The sequence below is a fragment of the Miniopterus natalensis genome, chromosome 15 (genome assembly GCF_054644295.1).
Source record: "Miniopterus natalensis isolate mMinNat1 chromosome 15, mMinNat1.hap1, whole genome shotgun sequence".
In the NCBI taxonomy this organism is placed as follows: Eukaryota; Metazoa; Chordata; class Mammalia; order Chiroptera; family Miniopteridae; genus Miniopterus; species Miniopterus natalensis.
The window spans coordinates 44,151,992-44,174,459 of NC_142095.1; the positions used below are offsets into that span (position 1 = coordinate 44,151,992).

The window sequence follows — 22,468 nt, forward strand, 5'->3', positions numbered from 1 at the left end:
CACCCTACAGCAGCCAACAGGGTAACAATGAAAAGTGATTAATACTTTTGCAGATGAATAGGTCCCAAAGAACCATATCTTTTCAAGTAGAGCTTACTCAAAGTGACTTTTGGGTGATTAATTGGTCATCAGTGACTGCTTTCCTAAAACTTGGGAAGGCAGTGGTAACTACCATCCTAGGTCTAACATAACAATAACAAGTGAGACTGAAAGCAAACCAGGAGCCATCAGAGAGGGCTGGATATTAACTTGCCATCAAGTTTGAAATGCTACCAGAGACAGCCCTTTGTAAGTTTTAGGGGCAAGAAAGAGTTCAGCAAAACCTTGATGCTGCTTTCTTCAGTTCTTGTTTTACTTACAATGCTATCAACTGGAAAGCAAGCTTCCTTGTCTTCCTCTATTTAAAGAAGGTAGCAATCCTACAGAACTCTTTCATAGGAAGACATCAGCCACAGAGCAAACTTAGGGTTGACACAAACTCTAGAAGGACCTTAGTTATCTGTTAACATCCCATGTTTAAAATTCTTCCCCTATAAAGCCTGATTCCCAAGCCTCTGTTCTTTAATTCATTCATTTGGCCACATCCAAGGAAGATTTCACATTTTCACAATTTGAGTGCTTTCAGGTTTCAGCTTAACATACTCAGATGGACCACTGTTTCCTGGTGCCCATCAGAAAAGAGAGAGACTTCCCCAGGCAGGTGTACAAAGTTCTAAATTAAAACTGGGGGCAGTAGGGAGCCTTACCTTCGATTTTGGCATACTCTGACAGCCGAGAGTAGTTGACTAAAGCAGCCTGCTCTAGGCATTTACGGATGACTGTTTTTACCTCCTCTTGTGGCACTGGCGTAACGATGTCCTTCATCAAAACCTTAAGGTGGGGGAAAATAAAAAGGTTTTTAAGATGGTTCAACTAAATGCATTCCTCATTTATACTTCTTAAAGAGTTAAATGTAGGCAGGATGGAGAAGCCCATTGTGAACCAGGGAAGGGCTAGGAGTATATCTTCCAGCTATTTGGAGTCCGGAGATAAAACACCTAGATTTGGGGCAGTTTCCTCACACTTATTCTGATATTTGATGAATGGTAAACAAAACCTTAAAAAATTTCAAACAAGGTCATTCAACCACAATATTTCCTTACAGTTTTGTTCATGTGTCTGTATATATGGAATCTGTCTTTTAGTTTCCTTCTTACCCTTTCCAGGAGTGAGAGAGTAGCTTTCAAAGCACCTTCAGGTCGACCAAATGGAAAGCAATATCTAAAAAACAAAAAAGAGAGAATTCTTCAGGTTGCCCCAATTTATGACATTTTAGCATGAAATATACTGAAATTTGGTTCCTACACACATTCTCTCTGAGGAGCAGAAACTGCTTTCTATTTTGTGACACTGTGTTATGTTAATGTGAATTCACACCATACATGTGTGTGTATAATGTATATATGTGTATGTGTGAAGGATGACTAAAGAGAGGCTCTGAAGACGTCTGCAGCAGAAAAGAATATTTAGAGTGGTGACAAGGCTCTGTTTTGATTTCTATTGTGAAGGAGAACCGTTTGTTAGCTCAAAGGAGACCTTAAATATTATTACAGAGACCAGCATTAACGAATATTAGTTGAAAGGGGGTAAAATTCAAACACACTTACTTAAATACCTAAAGGATTAATATGGGAACTAAACGAGGGTGTTTTGAGCAAATTCATGATTTTGCAAATTGCCTATCCTTGGTTGTGGTTTTTAATTGTTACTGGATTTTTCGTGAATGGCAATGCATCTTGCATATAGTGTGTGGTCAGTAAAGATTTATCCAGGAGGGTTTGCTTGGCACCAATAGGACTGCCTCCGGTAACACTAGGAGTTCCATTGACTGTTTCAGGCTGTCACCAGCCCTTTGGGACACTGTTCCTCAAGGTACAAAGGGATCAGCATGGGCCACTTACACTCAGACTTGCCTGGGGCAAGCTCCTGAGCCTCTCTCAGCCTCACTGTTTACATGGGATTATAATAACTACCTTACAAAATTGTTCTGAGAATACAAATAATGAGATGCTTCTCTGGCCCCTGTATCTGAAAGGGCTTGATAAAAAGGACCTATTTATTACGCCTTTATAAATGCTCTCAGTACTTCTGAGTTACTACTAGTTCAGGCTTCTGGTCCGGAACCGCGAGTGCAGCATTAGAAATGTCTGATGTGTCCCAAGGGGAAGCGGCCACGTGGCCCAAGGCTCAGGCGTCGGCCCTGCCGGCTGTCCCCAGGGTGGAGAAGAGCCCACCTGCCAGGGCCCATCCGGCCCCCTTCCTTCCCTGAGTAGCCAGCTCGCCCTGTTTCGGAGGAGAAGGTGGAGCTTCTCCTGTGGGTGCCACCGCCCTCCTTCCCCGATCATATGATGTGGTTCACAAGATCTTTCACTGCTTTATTTAGGAAACTGGAAGCTTCAAATTCAACTTTTTAATGCATTAAAAAAAAAAAAAAAAAAAGATTGATGACCAGGGTCAACTTGCACAAGGAGGGCATTGTCCCTTTGGTGGAAGTAAAATGACCCTAAGATTTCAAAGTCTCTAAGCTACTGTGGATGGAACCAGTCTTACTGGTTTGCTTTTCCATTTGGTTTTTCTAAATATCCAGTGTGTACCTAGTTGACTTACAGTTTCAGAAAATCAAGCCTTCCCTGGTCTCACCCTCCTAATAAGCCTCCTCTATCCCATCCCAGATCCTTACCTAAAATGCGTAATCTGATTTTCCAACAGAACTCGGAGTCTTTCTTTGATTTCTTCGAAACGTTCCTTTTCTTCAACAGTCACAGTTCCGATTCCATCGGGCCTGAAGGGAGACATGTCATGAAGTGACGGGAACCTCACATGCTGACACCAGCAAATCAGACCTCTAGCAGGAGGAAACTGTCCATTTTAGAAGAACAACAGCAATGGTAGATGTAACCTTAGGAGGCGGCCTGCTTGGCAGAGCTGGTCATTAAATGGAATGGGGTATTTTGGGGTTATCATTTGGAGGCATTTGCAAAATTGTCCCTCATTTATTGTGAAATGATAAAATGTGCAAACTAGTGGCTTGGAAGTTCAGCTTTTAGGTCTGCTTTTCTCATGGTTTCTTAAAATTGGTTACTTGCCAACATTTTTAAAATTAGTAAAGTTTTATAATATAATTCTCTTGAAATTTTGGAACAAACCAGCATTAATTGGTGAATGCAACTAGCAGCTCCTTTCTTCCTTAGCTGGGGCCGGCGCTCACCTTGTCCACATCTCTAATTTGCATTACCTGTCTCACATAGGCAGTTAGACTTGGGACCCCTGAATTATGCACACAAATGCCTTTGAAAACCAGGTGCTTTATAAGTGTCTGACTTTACCAGTGTTAAATGTTCTTAAGTGACTCAATTTCTAGCTTATCATTATAGACATTCAGATTAATTTGAGCACTCATGTATTAATTGAAGAACAAATGACAAGACATTGTACAAATGCTAAGACATTGATAAAAGCAATTGAAGATAACACACATGGAGATGGAAAAACATTCCATGTTCATGGTTTGGAAGAATTAATGTTGTTAAAATGTCCTTACTACCCAAAGCCATTTAAAGATTCAGCGTAATCTCTATCAAAATTTCAATGGCATTTTTTACAGAAATTAAAAAAAAAAAAATCCTAAAATTTATATGGAACCTCAAAATATCTAAATGGTCAAAGCAATCCTGAGAAAGAACAAAGTTGGAGGCATCAAAATTCCTGATTTCAAACTTTATTGCAAAGCTATAATAATGAAAACAGTATGGGACTGGCATCAAAAACAGACACACAGACTAAGAGAACAGAACTGAGGACCCAGAAACAATCCCTCACAAGTATGGTCGACTAATATTTGACAAAGGAGCCAAGGATACTCAATGGGGAAAGGACAGTCTCTTCAATAAATGGTGTTGGGAAAACCGAACAGTCACATGCAAAAGAATGAACTTGGACTCTTATCTTACACCACTCACATAACTGAACATGATAATGGATTAAATGTAAGGCATAAAGCTGTAAAAATCCTAGAAGAAAACATAGGATAAAAGCCTTCTGACATTGGTCTTGGCAATATAATTTTTTTGATAGGACAACAAAAGCATAAGCAACAAAAGCAAAAATAGACGAGTGGAACGATCTCGAACGGAAAATTTCTGTATAGCAAAGTGAAAAGGCAGCCTATGGAATGGAAAACATATTTGTAAACTATCTACCTGATAAGGAGTTAATATCCAGAATATAGAAAGAACCGATAAAGCTCAACAGCAAAAAAACCCCAAAACCCACCCCAACAATTTGATTAAAAATTGAGCAGGGAACTTGAATAGACGTTTTTCCAAAGAAGACATACAAATGAGTAACAGGAACATGAAAAGATGCTCAACATCATTAATCATCAGGGAAATGAAAATCAAAGTCACAATGAGATATCACCTCCCACCTGTTAGAATGGCTGTTATCAAAAAGTCAAGTATAACAAGTGTTGGTGAAACTATGGAGAAAAGGGAGCACTTGTGCACTGTTTATGGGAATGTCATTTGGTGCAGCCATTATGAAAAATTAAGAACTACCATATGATCCAACAATCCCACTTCTGGGTATACATCTGAAGAAAAGGAAATCACAGCTTGAAAATATACCTGCACCCCCATGTTCACTGTAGCATTATTTACAAGAGCCAAGACACGAAAACAACCTAAATGTCCATGATAAATGGATATATATACAATCACATATACTTTTCATATATATATTTCATACATATATATATACATATATATATAAAACATAAAACATTTAAAACATAGAAATACTTTTATAAAACAAAGGATAAAGGAAATGTAAGACATATACATGATGAAATATTCAGCCATAAAAATATAAGGAAATCCTGCCTTTTGCAACAATATGAATGGACCTTGAGGGCATTATGCTCAGTGAGATGTCAGACAGAGAAAGACAAATATCGTATGTTCTCACTTACATGCAGAATCTGAAAAAGTCTAACTCACAGAAATCGAGAGTAGAATGGTAGTTGCCAGGGTCTGGGGGGGGGGGGGATGAGGAGGTGCTGACCAAAGGGTAGAAACTTCTAGCTTAACATGACCAAGTTCTGGGAGCTAAAGCACAGCATGAAGACGCTAGTGAATACTACTGTGCATACACTTCAAAGTTGTTAAGAGAGTAGATATTAAATGTTCTCACCACACACAAAACAATGGTAATTATGTAAGGGGATGTAGGTGTTAACTAACCTCACCGTGATAATCATTTCACAATATATATGAGTATCAAATCATAACATTGGATACCTTACACTTATATATATTATTTGTCAATATCTCAGTAAAGCTAAAGAAAGAACAAGCCACATATGTTTTTCAACCTTAGCAAATTATTGCTCATTTAACACAAAGGACCCAAGCACAAATAAGTGAATTTCAGTTTAATCACAGTATTTCCATGTTTCTAAGTCACCATTAGGTCCACACACATTTTCCCTATTTGGTTTGGACCATTTAAGTTGAAAATACAAAGGGAGGCCGCATATTTATAGTCCAAATTTCTCTGTGCCAAATTAGACGGAGGATCATCTGACCCATTCAGAGACTTCAGCTTCCCAGAGCCGTGGTGACTTGTTTTGACTACTGACTGAGCCAGTTTGCAGAGTGGTGCGTCACCATGAAACTTCTATTGGAACATTCTTCCGTTTGCAAATGCAAGTCATCTTGAGACCAAACAAATGGTCTTATTTATAGGCCTTCTCAAAGATCCAGCATAAGTTGGGAAAATCCTGTACATGAGACCAGTCTGACTACACAAAAGACTTGGCAAATGATAGCAATGCACCTCCTGTGAGGGGTTAATCGGACAGCTTCCCTTCTTTTAAAATACTGAAAATGCCCCACTAGAAAAAATGAGAAAAATTTCCCTCCCCCACTTTATAAAAAACATCACTAAGTAGCAAAATCCTGTTAGGGTCCATCTTTTTCATACCCCCCTGAACTTCAGGGAAGACAAAAGGCAAAACGATAAATATCAGGTAGGCTGTTAGCATCTATGACTGTGCCCTTATTTTCAAAATTTCTGGAAAAATCTCAAAAAGTTTATTAAAAATCTGTAGTCAAATCTCAGAATGAATTCTTTGGCCCCCACAATATACATGTGACATTTTCTCATGTGATAAAGTCTCATGTTTCTGTTATAATCGACAACTTCCTTTAGCTGTAGCTTTTGGAAATGCTATTAAATATAATTTACAAGTCACAGAGGGTTTAGGCATGGGCACAGACATGGGCAGCCCAGAGATGCCTGCTGCTATTGTTAGGAGCTAAACCTCTCCGAAGAGAACCATTCATTCCTTAACAAGTCTTCTAAGGCAAGAAGAAGGGAACTCTTAGGTCTGTATCTGAGATGGTAAAAGCTAAACATTTAGTGTGTGCCCGGCCTTCTCGGTTACTTCTCACTACAAAGGGAATTATTACAAGCGTAAAATTTGATGATGTTTTTCCCCTTTTGTTCTGATGACTCAGATTTGTAATGATTAAAAGTGTCAGCTAGCATCTTCCCCTTCCCTGACAACCTCTCCTTTCTGAACACTGTTAATCTCACTATCCAAAAAAAGTAAACAACTAGAATTTATTGTTGCAATCTTTTCTTAAATTCACTCCTTAACTGCTTATGTCAGTGTGAATAGTTTTATTTTAAAATAAATGAAACCAATTCTATGTCTGTGAGGCACGTAGTGCAGGGTTCACAACACACACACACACACACACATACATGCACACACACCAAAAACAAAAACCCAAGTGATAAAAAAAAAAGAAAACCAGGATTTTGACAATGAATGCAAATTTGTTTGCAATTGCCAGAATCGCTCTGAAATGGTAATGGTAACAGGGGATGTAATTTTACAAACTGAGGAAGAGACATGCAGGAACAATATAATTTGTTATAGATCACAGCTTGTAACTATGTCAGTTAAAAAGCAAAAATATTCTCTTTAATTTCACATAATTATTTTTGAAAATTCTATCAAACATCAGCTTGTTTTTTGTGGACCCCTAAACTGCCTGTGTTAACTGTACAGGTTTAGGAAGACTTCTACAGAGCTACTAATTGAAAAATTCTGGTTCAATATTTTGGGGCACCCTTGTCACAGAAGCAATAAAGCCCCTTCTTTCGGGCAGTGGTTCTCCAATCCGAGAGCCTCACAACTGCCCGGGAGGCTTTGCCGCGATTCCATCCCTGGGCCCTGCCCGAGTTTCGGTTCAGTAAATCTGGGGCGGGGCCTGGGAATTTACATTTCTGACAAGTTCTCTGGGGCTGCTGGTCGGGAAAGCACCCTTGAGATCCCCTGCCCCCGAGCAGGAAAACAGTTTTGGCGGCCCTTCCTGCGGCTGAAGGGTGTTTCTGACTCGGGCTCCCGACTTCCCTCGGGGCGCAGTGAACTTAGAGCCAGAGCTCTCCCCCGGGTACACGGCCCGCTCGGGCAGCTGGCGATCCTCCCAAAAGGCGCTGGCGCCGTTCCCAAGGCCGCTGCAGGCGCTGGTTGCTAACAGCCTCCTGGAGTCCCGGAGCCATGATATCGTTGTTTTTCCTGGAAACATTTGGGGTGACGCTGTAATTGTCATATAACTGGTTCTGCGTCTTGTTCCTTTCTCGATACTTTTAACATTTACCGGCCATTGTCGCTTCCTAAAAGTGCCTGAATTGCCTCTGGAGGAAGGAGCTTGGCGACACGGTGAGTGCCTTGGCGAGGGACGCCGAGGTGCCTGCTCTCCTGCTGTGGCTGCTGAGGGCCTTTCTGCAGGCCAGCGCCTCCCTCTCATGGCCCCTGTACGCTGTCGTCTGACCTAACTCAGCCACCTGGACGACACGGATGGAACTAGCTCGTCCAGCAGCTGTGCCCTGACCAGGTGGGCTCCAAAGGTCAGTAGTTCTTAAGCTTTCTCTGTACCTTTTAGAGCCGGCGAGAGCTCTGGTCCCATCCTCAGGCTCTAATTCAATCCGTCTGTGGCAGGGACTAGACATTGTCACGGCTAAAGGTCCCGGATCATTCTCACGTGTGGTGACAGGGTGAGAACCAGAGCTTTGGTCTGTTTCCCACTTTCTGGAGCCGCCCCGATTCCAGTCTCCCCTCCGATCTCCTGACGACCCAGCACCCCCCCAAACACTCCCTTTCGCTCAGTGACCCGGAGTCAGTTGTTGTTGCTTACATTGAACGGATCAAGTTCATGAAGCGCATACTCATTCCCCTCCTTTCCCAGGCTCCCAACTCAGTAGAGGCGTTGACGCCTTTGAACCGAGGTTTAGAAACACACACACACACACACACACACACGCACACGCACACAGAGGCGATGCGGTCCCTGGTCTCTGATGGCACCTCACTGCACACTGGCCAACACCTCTCTTCTGTGTATCATGATTCGGCAACCTTGAGACAATATGCAGGTCAAGTGCAGCCGTTTCCGGAGCCTGGTGGCAGCGCGGGGCTGTCCCCCCACCTGCAGGCCATTGCGGCCGCCAGAAGCGGGGCTCTCCGGCCTCCGGAGACTATATTGCATCTGACACAGCAGCATCTCTGGAATCCACCTTTCAAGTTTTCGGCAAACCATTTTCTCACTGTCCTTCACGAAGCTGACGTTTTGGGCAGCATGATAGGAAAGATGTCACGTCGGCTGCTCTTCAAGTCCTTGTCACCGTGGTTAGCACCAGTTCTGTCATCTCCACTCTCCTCACAGTCACCCATCTTGAGCCATGTCACAAATAATAATATATCTAGAGTTGCGGTTTTCTTCTTTTTGTCAGATGGAAACACCACGACCCAGCTGCCCACCCTTTAAGTTTCTAGTTATGTAGATTGCTCTCCTTTCCCCCAAATGCTCCGGAGCTGGAGCTTATCAATCAATGTCTATTACTGGATTAATCCAGTGTGAGCAGGTACTAGGCTTCTAATGTGAAACATTTCATTCGACATTTGCAGTTAAGTACGAGCAACCTAGGGAAAGAAATTGAGCTGCAGTGTATCTTGCGAAAGTGGATTTATTTCCTTGGGGTCAGTAAACTGACCTACACTCAAGTGAGCACAGATTCCTCCATTCAGTTACCTGCTAGCATGTTCCTTACGTTATGCTGAAAGCTGGGCCACAAAACCCTGGTTTGCAAGGTCAGTTTTCAAGGAAGTCAGGTTACTAAATTAACCCAAAGTGTACAGTGTTCAGATCTTGCATACAGTGCAGAAGCCAGGTGTAAAAAGAAAAGTCTGGATTCAACAAAAGAGGAGAGGGTGTCTGGTCCACCTCTCTACACACAGCCAGCTTTAAGCTGCAATCACTACCAACAAGGGGTAAAACTCCAGCTGAAGTGGGAATATACTTGCTCTCCAAATGCAAATGCCCACATATGCCGGTGCAGGCACTGTAAACATGATATATTCTCTCTCTCCAAATGGATGCCTGCCTGAAGACTGCATTATGGATCCACGAAAATGTCCTTAAACAAGCATGGTAACAATCCTACTGCTGCGAAATTGTTCCAGCCCAGAAACACGAGAGCGTCAAGGGCCAGAGTGGGACAGAATCTCTTACTAATGCTACTCGCAGCGCTCCTTACACAGAACATGCAGGCCCGGCACACTCAACCCCTTCCTTTGATTTTAATTGACTCCTAGCAGTTCTTTATCCTTGCAACTTTTAGGAGGACCTTTGAATTTACTCCTAGAATAGAATATTTTTCTTTGTCTCTTTCGAGTGGTTAATAACTACAAATTCAAGATAGTGCCAAAGCATTATCGTTTCAAACGGAGACGCCCCTGCTTGCTCATCTGGATGGTTTGTATAATCTCCAGGTTAATTATAAGTGGTAATTAAGACCATCACGTCCCATGGTCACTGCTTCATTAGGAAAGCCCAGCCTCGCCCTTTCCCTCTCCTCTCCCTCCAGCCCATGCCCTTTCTAATTATGCCCTGATGCCCTGCGGCTCAGACGCGCTGCTAAAACAAATACATCAAAGCGTTTGTATGGCAAAGGGGAAGATACAAAGCAACAACAAGCAGTTGCTATAACATTACAAGTGTGCATTGAAGCTTCTTGAGGTTGGCAATTGGAAAAAGAGGCCTGGAGATGGCAAAAACTACAGCAGTGAGGTCTTTTCTGACTGATTTACTGTTTTTGTAAACATGTAGCTATAACCCAACAATATCGGAAGGTGTCTATTACAAGGGTGGGAGTGATCGAGAAGTTTTTCCCTGCTGAACGGTCTCAAAGAACGTGGATGCTATTGACACAAGGACATTAGTCAAAGTGGCCCAGGCTAGGCCCAGGTACTGAATGAGGCAAGAACCCAACAGATGATTAGAAAATGGTATAAAATGTATGCATTGCAGAAAAGCTTATATTTCTTTCCCTAGAGAAGGACCAATTTCCAAAATTGGTACTATATAGATTTTTCTCTTTGGGGATTAAGGGAAGAGATGAGTTTCTTTATTTGTAGACAAATACAGATAATTAGGCTTTAGAGTCCATCTGGACACCCCATGTGTAGACTTCTCAGTGGTCAGACCAGTAGTACGTGGGGCTTTCTGGTATCACATCCACCCTGAAAAGGGCGTGACATCTATAAGATGTTTTTTCACTGGAGAATTCAATGACCACAGCGATGAGGACAGGCTGTTGGAATTTTAGAAGGAAATGTAAAATACTTGAATGTTTGTCAAGGGCCAGAAAGACTGCACTGATGGGACACATAATTTAGCACATTTTATAACATTTTGTGTCTGAGTTGGATACTCTGCCGTTCTCTTGGGGCAAGTTTCCTTCAGGGAGAGTCACATTAAAAGCCAGAATGCAAGCTCTAGAGGATTTCTCCCTGGGATGCAAACTTTATTTGAAATGTGTCTGGACTTCCACTACCCCCACCTCTCTTATGTACTTCATATTAGGTGAAGCTGGTTCTTTAGAATTTAGAGAGCATGACTCAGTCGTATTCAAGGCCGACACCTGCTCAGAGCCTGAAGGCCAATCAGCCACGTGCTCCTGTCCGTATGTGCAGTAATGTCTTGTGTCAGTGTCAGTGTGTCACATGAGGCCAAGAATGTGAGGGTCCCTGTCACCCTCCAACCACACCCACCTGCTACTAAAGTGCAGTGTTCAGAAGTCAGTAAAATAGAGGGATCCCTGCCACAGTCTTTTCTCTCTCTTTCTCTTTGGGGGAGGAAGAGTTAAAAAGCCGCAGACATAATGTTATAATAAGTGTTTGTGTGTGTGATGGAGACAGGGATGGAAGAAGGGAGGGAGGGAGGTAAGAAAGAAGGGAGAAAGGGGAGAAAGGGGAGATTGTGTAAAAGAAAAAAGAAAAATATGCAAAAAATACTTATTTACTCCCAGGTGGGCATTCACAAAAAAGAAATAAAAGAAACTATTGTGTGACATGGATTGGGAGTGAGGGACCAACACCGGAGGCAAGAACAGTCAGTAAGGCAATTGCTGGGGTCCAGAGAGTAAAGACCTGAACTCCGATAGTGGCATTGAAGAGACAGAGGAGTGGATGGTCTTGAGAGATACTTAAGGGCATTGATGGGGCACAATAGCTGAATACTTGTGATGTGCTGAGTGACAGGGAGGAAGGAATCTTCCCGAGGTTCTGTCTTAGGCAACTGGGCAAGATGGGGCTACTTGCTGACTTAGGGACCCTGGTGGAATAACAGGAGAAAAGTGAGTCCCATCTGATTGTCCTGTCACTCAGATCTAACCCACAGGGATCACATGGTCCCTGTACACAAGGAGCACCTCGGCTCCTGATACATCTCCCAGAAGAATCCTTGGACACATTTTCAGAGATTTTTAGGACTCCTGCCCTCTTACATCTGCTTGTAGACTCATTAATCTATGCTGCTTACTTTGGATTGGGGCGGTTGGCATTATGGATTTGTTAATTGCTGATACAATGTACTTTCTACACAGCCCATATGTGAAGAGCAGCACTGGCATTCAAGAAATGTTAAATAATAATGTAAATGAGAAAAATTTCCCATCCCAATAATAAAGGGATCCAAGGAACATTGACGCAAGTTGCAATCATGGGAGCTGTTTGATTGCCTTGTCACTGTGGGACAGTGACCAAAGTGATGCTAATCTAAATGTCATCTACAAAGAATACTGAAAATGTCATGGTGAAAATTAAGTACTGCAACCTTAGGAGCTGATTTAGAAATTAGAAGATACAGCGATTTACATCTGCGGATTTTATGATCGCCAAGTGCAGCCAGCTGAACATCCACGGGTTCAGTTTTAAAGAGATGGCCCGAAATAATGTTTCCTCAGTCAGTGGTTCTTAAACGTTGCTACCTGTAGGAATCACCTGAGATTTAAAAACAGGATGTTTAGGCCAAATCCCAGATTAATGAAATCAGAACCTCTGCAGGGGGGTCTAATGTGTCAGCACCGTTCAGGCTCCCCGAATCATTCCACGTGCAACCACGTTTGACAACCAAGGCCTTAAGTCAGTGGGCTCTGAAGACCAAATACCTTAGAATTACCTGGGAGGAAATGAGTAAAAGTGCAGGTGCCTGGCTCCAGCTAAGACTTGCTGAATTAACTTCTTTGAGGATGGGACCTAGTACTAGCCATGTGATTTATAGCAGATAGAGCGTGGGAACTACTGCATGAGTTGAAAATCAGTGGTGGAAACTGTTACGTCTTTAGACACAAAACAAATTTGTGTAAAAAAACCAAAAATCTATGTAAAAGGGAGAAATTTCAGCCCGCTGCCTGGGAGTTTGTTTTTGAAAGGCTTTGCAGGGGGCTGTCCTGTTCACTGTGGATAGTTAGAAACGTTCCTGGCCTCTACCTGCTCAGGGACAATAGCACTGCTCCTCTCCAGTGTGACAATCAAAAATGTCTCTGGGCATTGCCACATGTCCCCCGGGGGAAAGATCACCCCTAGTCAAGAACTACCATTCAGAAAGACGCCAGACACGTGGATGGTTCCATATCTTCCAGTGACTGGCCAGACGTGTCTCCTTTGGATTAGGTGTTGACAATTCACATCAGTATCATTTTCCACAGAGATGTGACACAGGCTTCTGGAGGAGGGAGAAACTCGGCCATCGGTCATCGGTCATGGGCACTGAGTGCTCACTCATGATTTCCAGCTGCAGCAGGGCAGAGCTCTGCCTCCACCTTTGGGGTTGCTGAATTATTAGTAGGTAGAACTGATAATTAGGTAAAACTGATCTGAAGCTGGTTGTGAGACGACAATAGACATTGGCTCTACTGTTCAGTTAAATCCAGTTGAAGGGCCATTTGTGTCCACAACACGCGGATTCCTTCTTCATCTGGGTCAAAGAATAGATAACATCTCTAAGGGCAAATCGTGCTCATCCTGGTGAAAGAGGTTAGGAAAATGGTCTTGCCAACACCAAGGGCTGTTGACAGTGTTCAAAGGGGACGCCCCCTTAGCGGATCTAACACTTCAGGTGCACTCTGGCTTTCTCCGCTGGGCCAACACTATCAGGAGGGCCAAGTTGATTTGGGGCATTTTTAGCACAAAAATAGAAAACTCTTAACTAAATTCATGTGACTACTATATATCTCACCTGGGATGTTTAAACTCATATCAGATGGCTGAACCTGGCACCTCACACTGTGCACAGCGCTCATGCGGGGCAGGCAGTAAGGCGGAGGGGTGCGAATGTGAGCTGCGTGTCAGGAGAGCCATGCTCGCATCGGGCCCGCACACTCATCTGCTGCGGGGTAAGTGACTGAACTTATGAGCCGCAAACTCCTCATCTGTTCCATGAAGGCAATGATAACACTTATGGGGATGTAATAAGGGAAAAAATAAAATAATACATGTAAACAGCACTTCACACAGTGCCTGGTGTGTAGGGAGTGCTTCTTAAGTGGCAGCAATCGTCCTTATTTAAATTAAACTTTATTTATGAAATCTAACAATGTACTACTTCATTGGCTATTACAACCCATAGAAGATGATGTTAGAGGTTGATGGGATATTACTGATGCTATGATTCTGTGTGCTCACTTTGCAGATGAGAAAACTGAGGCACAAAGGAGATAGATTAATCCTGGGTTTATACAGAACAGGCCCCAGTGCTCAGATCTTTAGACTCTCTGTACAGTGCTGATATATGCAAAGAGAAAGAGTTTTGGACTCAGAACATCAGTGAGCAGACATTCAGTTTAATCATCTGAAAAATGGATGTAAAAATAGCTGAATTAAAAATGTTACAGCAAGTGAGATAGAATATATACGGGCGCTTTGTAAACCGCAGAATGTTACACAACTGATACTTAATATTATGATTTGTTCTTCATTAAAAAAATGCAGGCAAACATAGACACTGGGACACACATAAGCCTCTCAAAGTACCATTCAAGATCCTTTTGGATAATTTTTCAAGGCACAGGGACTAGGTCAGGCTCCAGCAAGTGTGACCATTTATTCTGCTCTGTTTCAACACAGATCACTCCGAAAGCAGCACCTTGGACAGCAGCCAGAGGCTCCGGGCACCTGCAACATTCTCCAGGCACTTTCCTACTGGCGGCGAGCTCCTCCCGCCTTGCATTCCGACCCTCACAGGGAAGCACACACAGAAACTCCACTTTACCTCCATCCTTAAATGCCGCTGCAAGTTCAGAAGATGGGTCCACACGGAACCAGGGCTTTCTTTGACCTTCACTACCAGACCTGCAAACACTGACTGACGGCCTGCCCCGTGCTCTAGGAAGTGCACGTTGGCATTATTCTGTCTGCCTACACATGAACCGCATATATATTTTGGGACTTAGAAATGTTCCAGTGGATTAATTCACACAAAGCATAAAGCATACCTGCTGCGAACTCTTGTGGCTTGGCAATGCCAGCCGGGGTCATAACATCAGTTTCAAAATTGCAACAAAGAAACTTGAGAATATCAGTGTTCATTCAGGGTGAGGGTAGGGAAGGTGAAGGATACATGGGTAACACAGGAAATAACTGTAAATCTGGTTTATAAGGAGAAAAAGCCACCAATTTGCCATTTTATCAATTCACAAAGGGAGTATCCTTAAAGGTCATAGGAAACAGGAGAAGATAAACATAATTTTAGAACTTAAAAGTGCCTTCAACATGAGCTTATGATGTAAGTGATTCTACTAAGTCATTAATTTAGTGATAGGCTTTATTTTGTGACTTTATTATAAATCGTATTTGAAGATCGATTTCTTTCATGAGACAAGTGTGGAAGGGGGGTTTGCTGAAAACGATAGAGCTGCTATAAATGTATAGACCCATCTTATGCCAGCAAATTTTATTTGCTCTTGAAACATAATTTCAAAATTATAAAGCACGGGTTGCTTATTATGAATGACTTGGTAAGGTACCAGGCCCCTAACTAGATGCCACTAAAACAGCAATCTGACTCACGATTCTGTTTATATATTGCTCAATTAGTTTTTAAAAATGAGAACATGTTTTAAGAGTCACTAAACACCTGACTAAAATTCAGCCCTAATACATGGCATTTTTACCGATCGCTAGGATTAAAGTGCACTTTTGAAAAATCTTAAAGGAACAGAGACCTCAGGAATACGAAAAGCTTGCTGTGCACTACGGCAGAGGTTGTGGTGTGGAGGGGGGAGGGCGGAGGGGAAGGTCACAGACACCGCAAAATACAAGCCAACACACATGTAACTTCTTACCTTTTGGGCTCTGGATTTGCCTGAGTTTTGAAATCTTTTCTTCTTTTACATTCCTTTTTTGTATCTTTTTTAGCCTCTGGTTCAGATGGGGAGGGAGTTTTGCTCCCTTCGGGGTCTGTGTTTGGTGGCAGCCCACTAAGGTACACCACATGCATTTGTTGACTTTGGAGAGGGGGTGGTGGCACAGGGCATGCACAGAGTGTGGCCAGCACAGGAGGACCAAGAGCACACACACATGCACAAACAAAAGAAATAAAAAGAAGGATGCATCAGACAGCAAGAGCAAATGAATTCAAACTAAAATAATAAGGGGAAAAAGATGCAAACTTGCATAAGGAAAATCAGAACTGAAAAGAAAATAAGAAACCCAAAACTGTTTCCATGACAAGATGTATAAACCTAACTGTGAATCAAGTGGCAGTCTTACAATATGAAATCCAGACAATGTGTATCATAATTCATGATGATGTTTACCAGGGAGTTTACAAAAACACTTCATTATTTTATAACACTTTCTTATTCAGTAACATATGTAGAATACAGTGTGACAACCCAGAGAATATAATGCAACTTCTCTCTCTCTCTCTAAAGAATTCAGTCCAAGAGGCTGTAACAGATAGTCATCAAAGTGTACATATTTATAAAAAGCAGAATTATGCACAGATACTTCTCAGGTATCAGAGTTTTCATGAATATCTTTGGTGCAAATCCGAGGTCATGTGCTGGGCTAGTGAGCCTGATAATAATGGGAGGTGGTGAAAACCTTATTGCCTGTTAAATATTCAAACCTACAATGCTATTGTTATCTAGCTCTAAATGCTAAAGTGGCATTTGATAAAATCTACCACCACTAGAGAAGGGAAAAGCACAGAACAGATCCTACGGACGTTTCAGGGCAGTATAGCTTGCAAAGATGAAGATGACTGACACAGTTTTCTGGTGGAAATAAATGTGGTCAATTCTGGATTCTCCCACATGCGAATTTCCCCGGAGCAGCCAGCTTTCCATCGCAGGCCGGGTCCTGAAGCACCTAGTTTCCCCCGGGTACGCCTCCCCCGGCTCCTGGACAGGGTGCTCTGGGGTGACACAGGCCTGTCTTTGCAGCCATGTGAGGCTACGTGCATTGGGGTAGTAAACTGGCTGTGGCACTGTGGAAATTTATTCCACGTCTTCAGAGCCAAATGGAAATGTTCTTAAATTATTTGCTGTTTTGCATTTTTCAGAACTTGGATCTTTTCCTCCAGGAGCTGGGCAACGTCTAAGGGAAGAGAGTACTTTGTACAAAGTTAGGAGAACTGATGTTCCGGTCTTGTCTATAAAACCTGTAAAGTGAGGGGGCCGGTTACGCTGTGGTCTGAAGTTCTCCCCAGCCCTATGGTTAAGCTAAAAGCCTTAGGATTATCTTTGCCTTCCAGCTTCACCTCGCTTGTTTTAGCTCTGGAAACGGGCTTGGCTTCCTCCCTGCGCAGGGCATTTGCACGTGCTGCTCCTTTTGCCCGGAGCTGCTGGACTCCTACGCTGGCTTCAGTCCCCAGCCCCAGCCGCGCTTCCTCGGGGAGGCCCCCCTGCCGGCCCTGCCGGCCCCTCCACCCCGGAGTTTTATTCCTGTTCTCAGGGCACAGTCTCCAGGCACCTCTGCCCTCGTTGGGTGTTTGGCTTTTGTTCCCCCGCACGTTGAAGGTGCCCGGGTGCCCGACACTCGGTGGGTCAGCGTCGGGGTTTACGGAAGGAATGGTCAGCACGGCGCGCGTTCGCTAGCCTCCCGCAGGCTCCAGGCCGGGGCCGGGCCCTTGCTGCCCGCCGGCACCCTCCCAGCACCTTATCAGGACGTGGGCCTCCTGCTTGCAGATGGGGGGGCTGTGGCACAGGGTGTCCTCACCTCCGGGGTTATTGCGGGCGCCACGATCGAAACCCAGACTGTCCTCGCTACAGGCACCCTCTCCAAGGGCCACTCGCATTTCCTTCAAGTCCCGCGAAAGGAGAAGAAACTAAGCGAGACCTTTGTGCTGTTTGCCTGGCGTGTGCGTGTGTGTGCGTGTGTCCCACTGAGGCAGCGGGGACGGACAGAGAGTTAGAGGTGACCCTAGACGCAGGGCCAGGCATAAGCCGGGACGCGCTTACCTGTTCCCGTGGACGTGGGACGCGCAGAAGGCAAAGCTGTAGTGCAGGAGCGTGGGGTCGATCATCGCGCCGTTCTCCGCGCGCTCAAGCAGGTCCCGGAGGTAGCAGAGGTGCCGGTGACACCCGCGGACTCCGTTTCGGGCGCAGTATTCATCTAGCACAAACACCTGGCCAGGACTGAACCAGCCCTGTTTGGGGAATAAAGGAGAGACTTTCTTTTAAATACAGGCTTGTGCTGGTGTCTTTTTGGAGGGCTGCGAGAGTGGGGGTGGAAGAGTAGCCAGGGCCACGCACTGATGGCTTACGTGCCCAGCGCTGTGCTGACACCCCGCCCGCCGTCCGGTGCAACCCTCAGGGCAGCCCTAGGAGGTGCTGCTGTCCCCCGGTTTGATGGGTGGGAAACTGAGCTCGGGGAGGGCGCGGAGCTCCCCTAGAATCCCAGAGCTGGTGGGGGGTGGTGTCTGGATTAGCAGAAAGCAGACTCCAGGAGGGGCCTCCTCACTTTTCTAACCCTGAACTTACACCTTAGAGGAGTGTTGGAGAGGGTGCGGGGCAAAGTCTTCCTTACTGAGGAGAAAAATAATGACATGAATGCCTTAGATTGGTGTTCTGCTTAATACTTGACAAAGGACTTTCAGCTGAGCCCATAGCAGCCTCGTGCATCACGCACAGGGCAGATTTACCTTCATTTCGGAGACAAGGAAATGGAGAGCAGGGCTATTAAATGACTCACAGAAAATACAGAACAGGGGCAGGGCTCAAATTCAGCCCTGTCTCACTCCAAGTCTTCTGCGTTTGCTATTCCGGAGCATTAAGAAATACTACGGCTGGTCTACATACACACCAGGACTCCTGAGTCCTTTCACTTTGGAAGCAAAATTTTGGGGGAATATAGTCAATAATATTGTAATAACTATATATGGTGCCAGGTAGGTACTTAAAGTATCGGGGGTGGGGGTACCCCTCTGTAAAGTACAGAATTGTCTATCCACTATGTTGTATGTCTGACACTAATACAGAATATATTGAATGTCAACTGTAATTAAAACATTTTATTATGATAGTAACATAATTTTCCAAAGGGAACAACATACTAAGTTTTCAAGTTGCCAGTCAGACATGGTCCAATTAAACTGAGAGGAGCTTCTGTGCCCTGGTTTAGCATTTCCCCTCTCTGGCAGCTATTTGTTTTCTTTCTATTTACTCGCTTGCTGTAATATCAGACAAAACTCTGCTATAAAAGAGAACCCGGACGGAATCCCCGATTCCGAGCCCACTGGGAGGCACCGTGCATGTGAGAAAACCGACGCTCAGAAAGGCCAAGTGACTTGCCACTCGAGGTCACCCTTGGGCCAAGCCTGAAATCAAACGACTGACTTCCTTTGGCTTCAGTGCCTTTCTGAAGCAAGAAATAAACTACTTTAGGTAGTGCTTTGAGAGCTGGGGATTGAGGATTGTTTTAAATACAAATTTAATTTTACTCTGAGGGTCTTGTCTGAGTCACCTTTTGAATACTGCTTTGTCTTGGGAGAGAAAAGGCAAAAGACTAGGGGCAGGTAGAGGCCGCAGAAGTGCCGTGAGGGAGGCCTCTGGAACCCTCTAGTCTCATATTAGTGATCTGCAGAATCTTCGATTGACAACATGCAGCTCAGCAATGCATCCGAGAGACGGCATCTTTCCTATTTCAAATTATAAGTTACTGCAGAGGGCGGGAGAGTAGTCGAGGCAGTGGGCTGCCCCTATAGGCAACTTCTTTGCCACTCCATCTGCTACCCCAAATGCTAAATCTTAGAAACAACACTGCTGTGAAAGATTAAAATATATTTTCTACGACTCGGATGACACCACGTCTTTTGTAGATGCCAAAATAGCTGCTTTGAAAAGAGTTGAAGAAATATCAATTAGGAACTCAGTCGAAGACACAGAAAAATTTATGTATCCCTGCTGGTCGGTCTCCAAAACTAACTGAAAAAAAAAGATTGTAATAATGAGAAAATGGAATATATAGAGGCAGGAGATAAGTCCCTTTAATTGCTGTTATTTTCTGAAACTTTGGGACGATGATGAATAGATATAGGTATGCAAATGGGGGAGAAAATGATTTTATGCTCTTCATAATTAATTCTGGATTTTGGAGCATATTTTTAAGCCTATACATGACTAATAGGACACAAGCTTCAAAATTTCATTTCTGGTTTATTATTATTATTTTTTAAATTAAGTCTCCTTAGTGATGAATTTCTCAGTGAAAAAGAAAATTGTTTAAAAAAAGGATGGTATAAAAAAAGTCTTGAAAATAATGCACCTCAAAAAATTTTTCAAGATAATAGAAATTATACATAAAAGTGAATGAGTTAAGTTCAGGGGCATATTCTTACAAGTTTCACGAATGCAATTTATAATTCGCAGGTAATCACATAATCGTAGGACACGTTTGAGAAAAATTGCTTTGCAGTGCAAGGTAAGCTTTTTTCTGTTTTTCTTTTTTTAAGTCAAAACGATGTATTCCTTTCCAACTTGGCAAAGTTCAGATTCTTCTGATAAAGTGATTCCAAACCTGATATAATCAATGAATCTGTTAGGAGAGGCAGATTAATAAATTATTCCCCATAGTCCTGCTTTGGTTTTAAGACTATTTTATCTCCTATTTTTAATAGCTCGGCTTCTGGTACAGAAAAAAAAAGAAAGAAATTTAAAATAAAAATTAGTTGGAATAGATTTAGGATATAGCTGTGCCACTTAAAAAAGGAAAAGATTTTCATTCTATGTATGTTAATATGAATAATATGTTAAGTACAGCACATTAATTAGTTAAGTGTATCACATAAAAAATATGCAGATATATTAACCTTAGGAGCAGGGGTGTGGCTTCTGCTCCGTGTAAAGCTATCGCATCATTTCCCCTCACCTTTCCCATCTGTAAAGTGGGATTACTAACAAGTGCCTTTAAAAAATGAAATAATTTATGGTTTGCAGAAGGAAATAAATTTGGCCTTTTTTTAGGCTTCTGACTTTGATAGTATAAAGCCCCAAATGTATCTTCAGATATCCAGTAACAACATAATAGCGGTCCCTCGGATGTAAATGATTTCAATCTAGGTTTAAAACAGGATTGCAAGAACCCTGCGGCCCTTGCTGGACAGCTGGCCCCCCCAGAGCCTAAAGCGTTGCAAAAAATTCCCCCAAAGGCTGAAAATGCTTTAAATACCATTAAGAAAAAAAAAGAAATAAGCCAGCCATACAAACCCAGCCCAGTCGAGCTTATAAAAAGTGAAGTGGAGTTTATTTACAAATCATTTGAATCTTCAAAAATAAACGTTCGTTTCTGAGATAGGAGCACAGGGTCCTATCTGGTGTGGGTAGGGAGGGGGATCTCAAGGTCTAAGAAACCGAGTCGATTTTTACAAGTTCTCCACAGCAGATGCCAAACTTGATTACCCTCTTGGGAATATTTCTCATGTAGCAGCTGAAAAGGGAGAAGCTCAGATCGGGAGGCTGGGGAATTGGATCGTCTCTACTGATAAACTTCCTCCCGCTCTGTTTTCTTTCTTTGGTGAGGAAAACTATCTCGACTCAGGAAACCAAGAACACATTCACAATTGTTCAAGGGGCTCTGTGACGGAGAAAAGAGCTTCTAACATCAAGGTAAAGAAATACTTCATTTAAAAAAGTGTTATCATGTTTAAATTGCTGTAGACCAAAGAATATACTTGCCAGGCAAGAATAGGAATCATTAAGTCTGTGATCCAGAGTAAGGCGTTGCACCATCTCAAAGAGGGAAGCGTGGTCAAAGTTACAGGGGTTGGACGAGATAAATTCATCCATGCCATGCTTTTGGGCTCTATCTGCGTCTGTTCATTTACACATGTAGAGAGAGACACAATTTAGAGAAACACATCACATTTTCTTTGACATTTCAAATACAGAGGAATTCACTAGGCTTTATGAACACTAGCTGTTTCCCGTTGCCTCCCACCAACATCCCCAAGATATTCTTTTTACCTCCCATTGTCAACTTGCATCACTTACTGGTGAGTTTATTGCATTTAGGCAAAAATATATTGGCATCAATATGTTTATCAAATGATCACAACTCCAGTGCCTTTATGCCGTTCTTTGAAGACTGAGCACACGACCATAACTTCACCTGCGTTTCACCAAACACTGAAAGCAGATCGGATCTTTGCTAATAGAAACCTATTTAGCTTTTTGGGTTTTTAATAGATTCTGCCATTCCAGTGGTTATGTCTAGAGCAATTTCTCTACAATTATTGGGATTATCTGGAGAAGGGTCAAGCTGATTTCCAGCAAAGTGACAATATTTGTATCCACCCCTTCCAAGGCCCCATTGCCAATTTGGCTTCACAAAAGGTTTGGGTCCCCACCCTCCAAAATTAAAGAAAATAATAATAACAAAAGATTTTCGTCGAAACCTGGAGAATAAGCTAAAGGGGAATTTGGTCTGCGGTAGCCGAAGACATTGCCTTCTAGTGGCTCACTCAGCTAGCGAAGCTCAGGAGAGACACAAATGTACTCAGCAAGGGCTAGGAGCTGCCGTTTACTGTGAATTAATAATCTCAACGTATTCACACTTTTCCTTACAGGGTGAAGGCTG

General features: G+C 43.1%; 1 protein-coding gene across 2 annotated transcripts in view; it reads right to left on the bottom strand.

The window, feature by feature from the left end:
* Window positions 1–22,468, bottom strand: part of CADPS (calcium dependent secretion activator) — a 434,238-nt gene that overhangs the window by 112,578 nt on the left and 299,192 nt on the right. For both annotated transcript variants that reach the window (XM_087825065.1, XM_087825064.1), the window contains exons 12-16: window positions 21,568–21,704; window positions 17,854–18,041; window positions 2,720–2,821; window positions 1,197–1,260; window positions 747–870 (exon numbers count right to left, since the gene is read on the bottom strand). In XM_087825065.1, coding sequence (XP_087681191.1) covers window positions 747–870; window positions 1,197–1,260; window positions 2,720–2,821; window positions 17,854–18,041; window positions 21,568–21,704 — 615 coding nt within the window. The remainder of the gene's footprint in view (window positions 1–746; window positions 871–1,196; window positions 1,261–2,719; window positions 2,822–17,853; window positions 18,042–21,567; window positions 21,705–22,468) is intronic.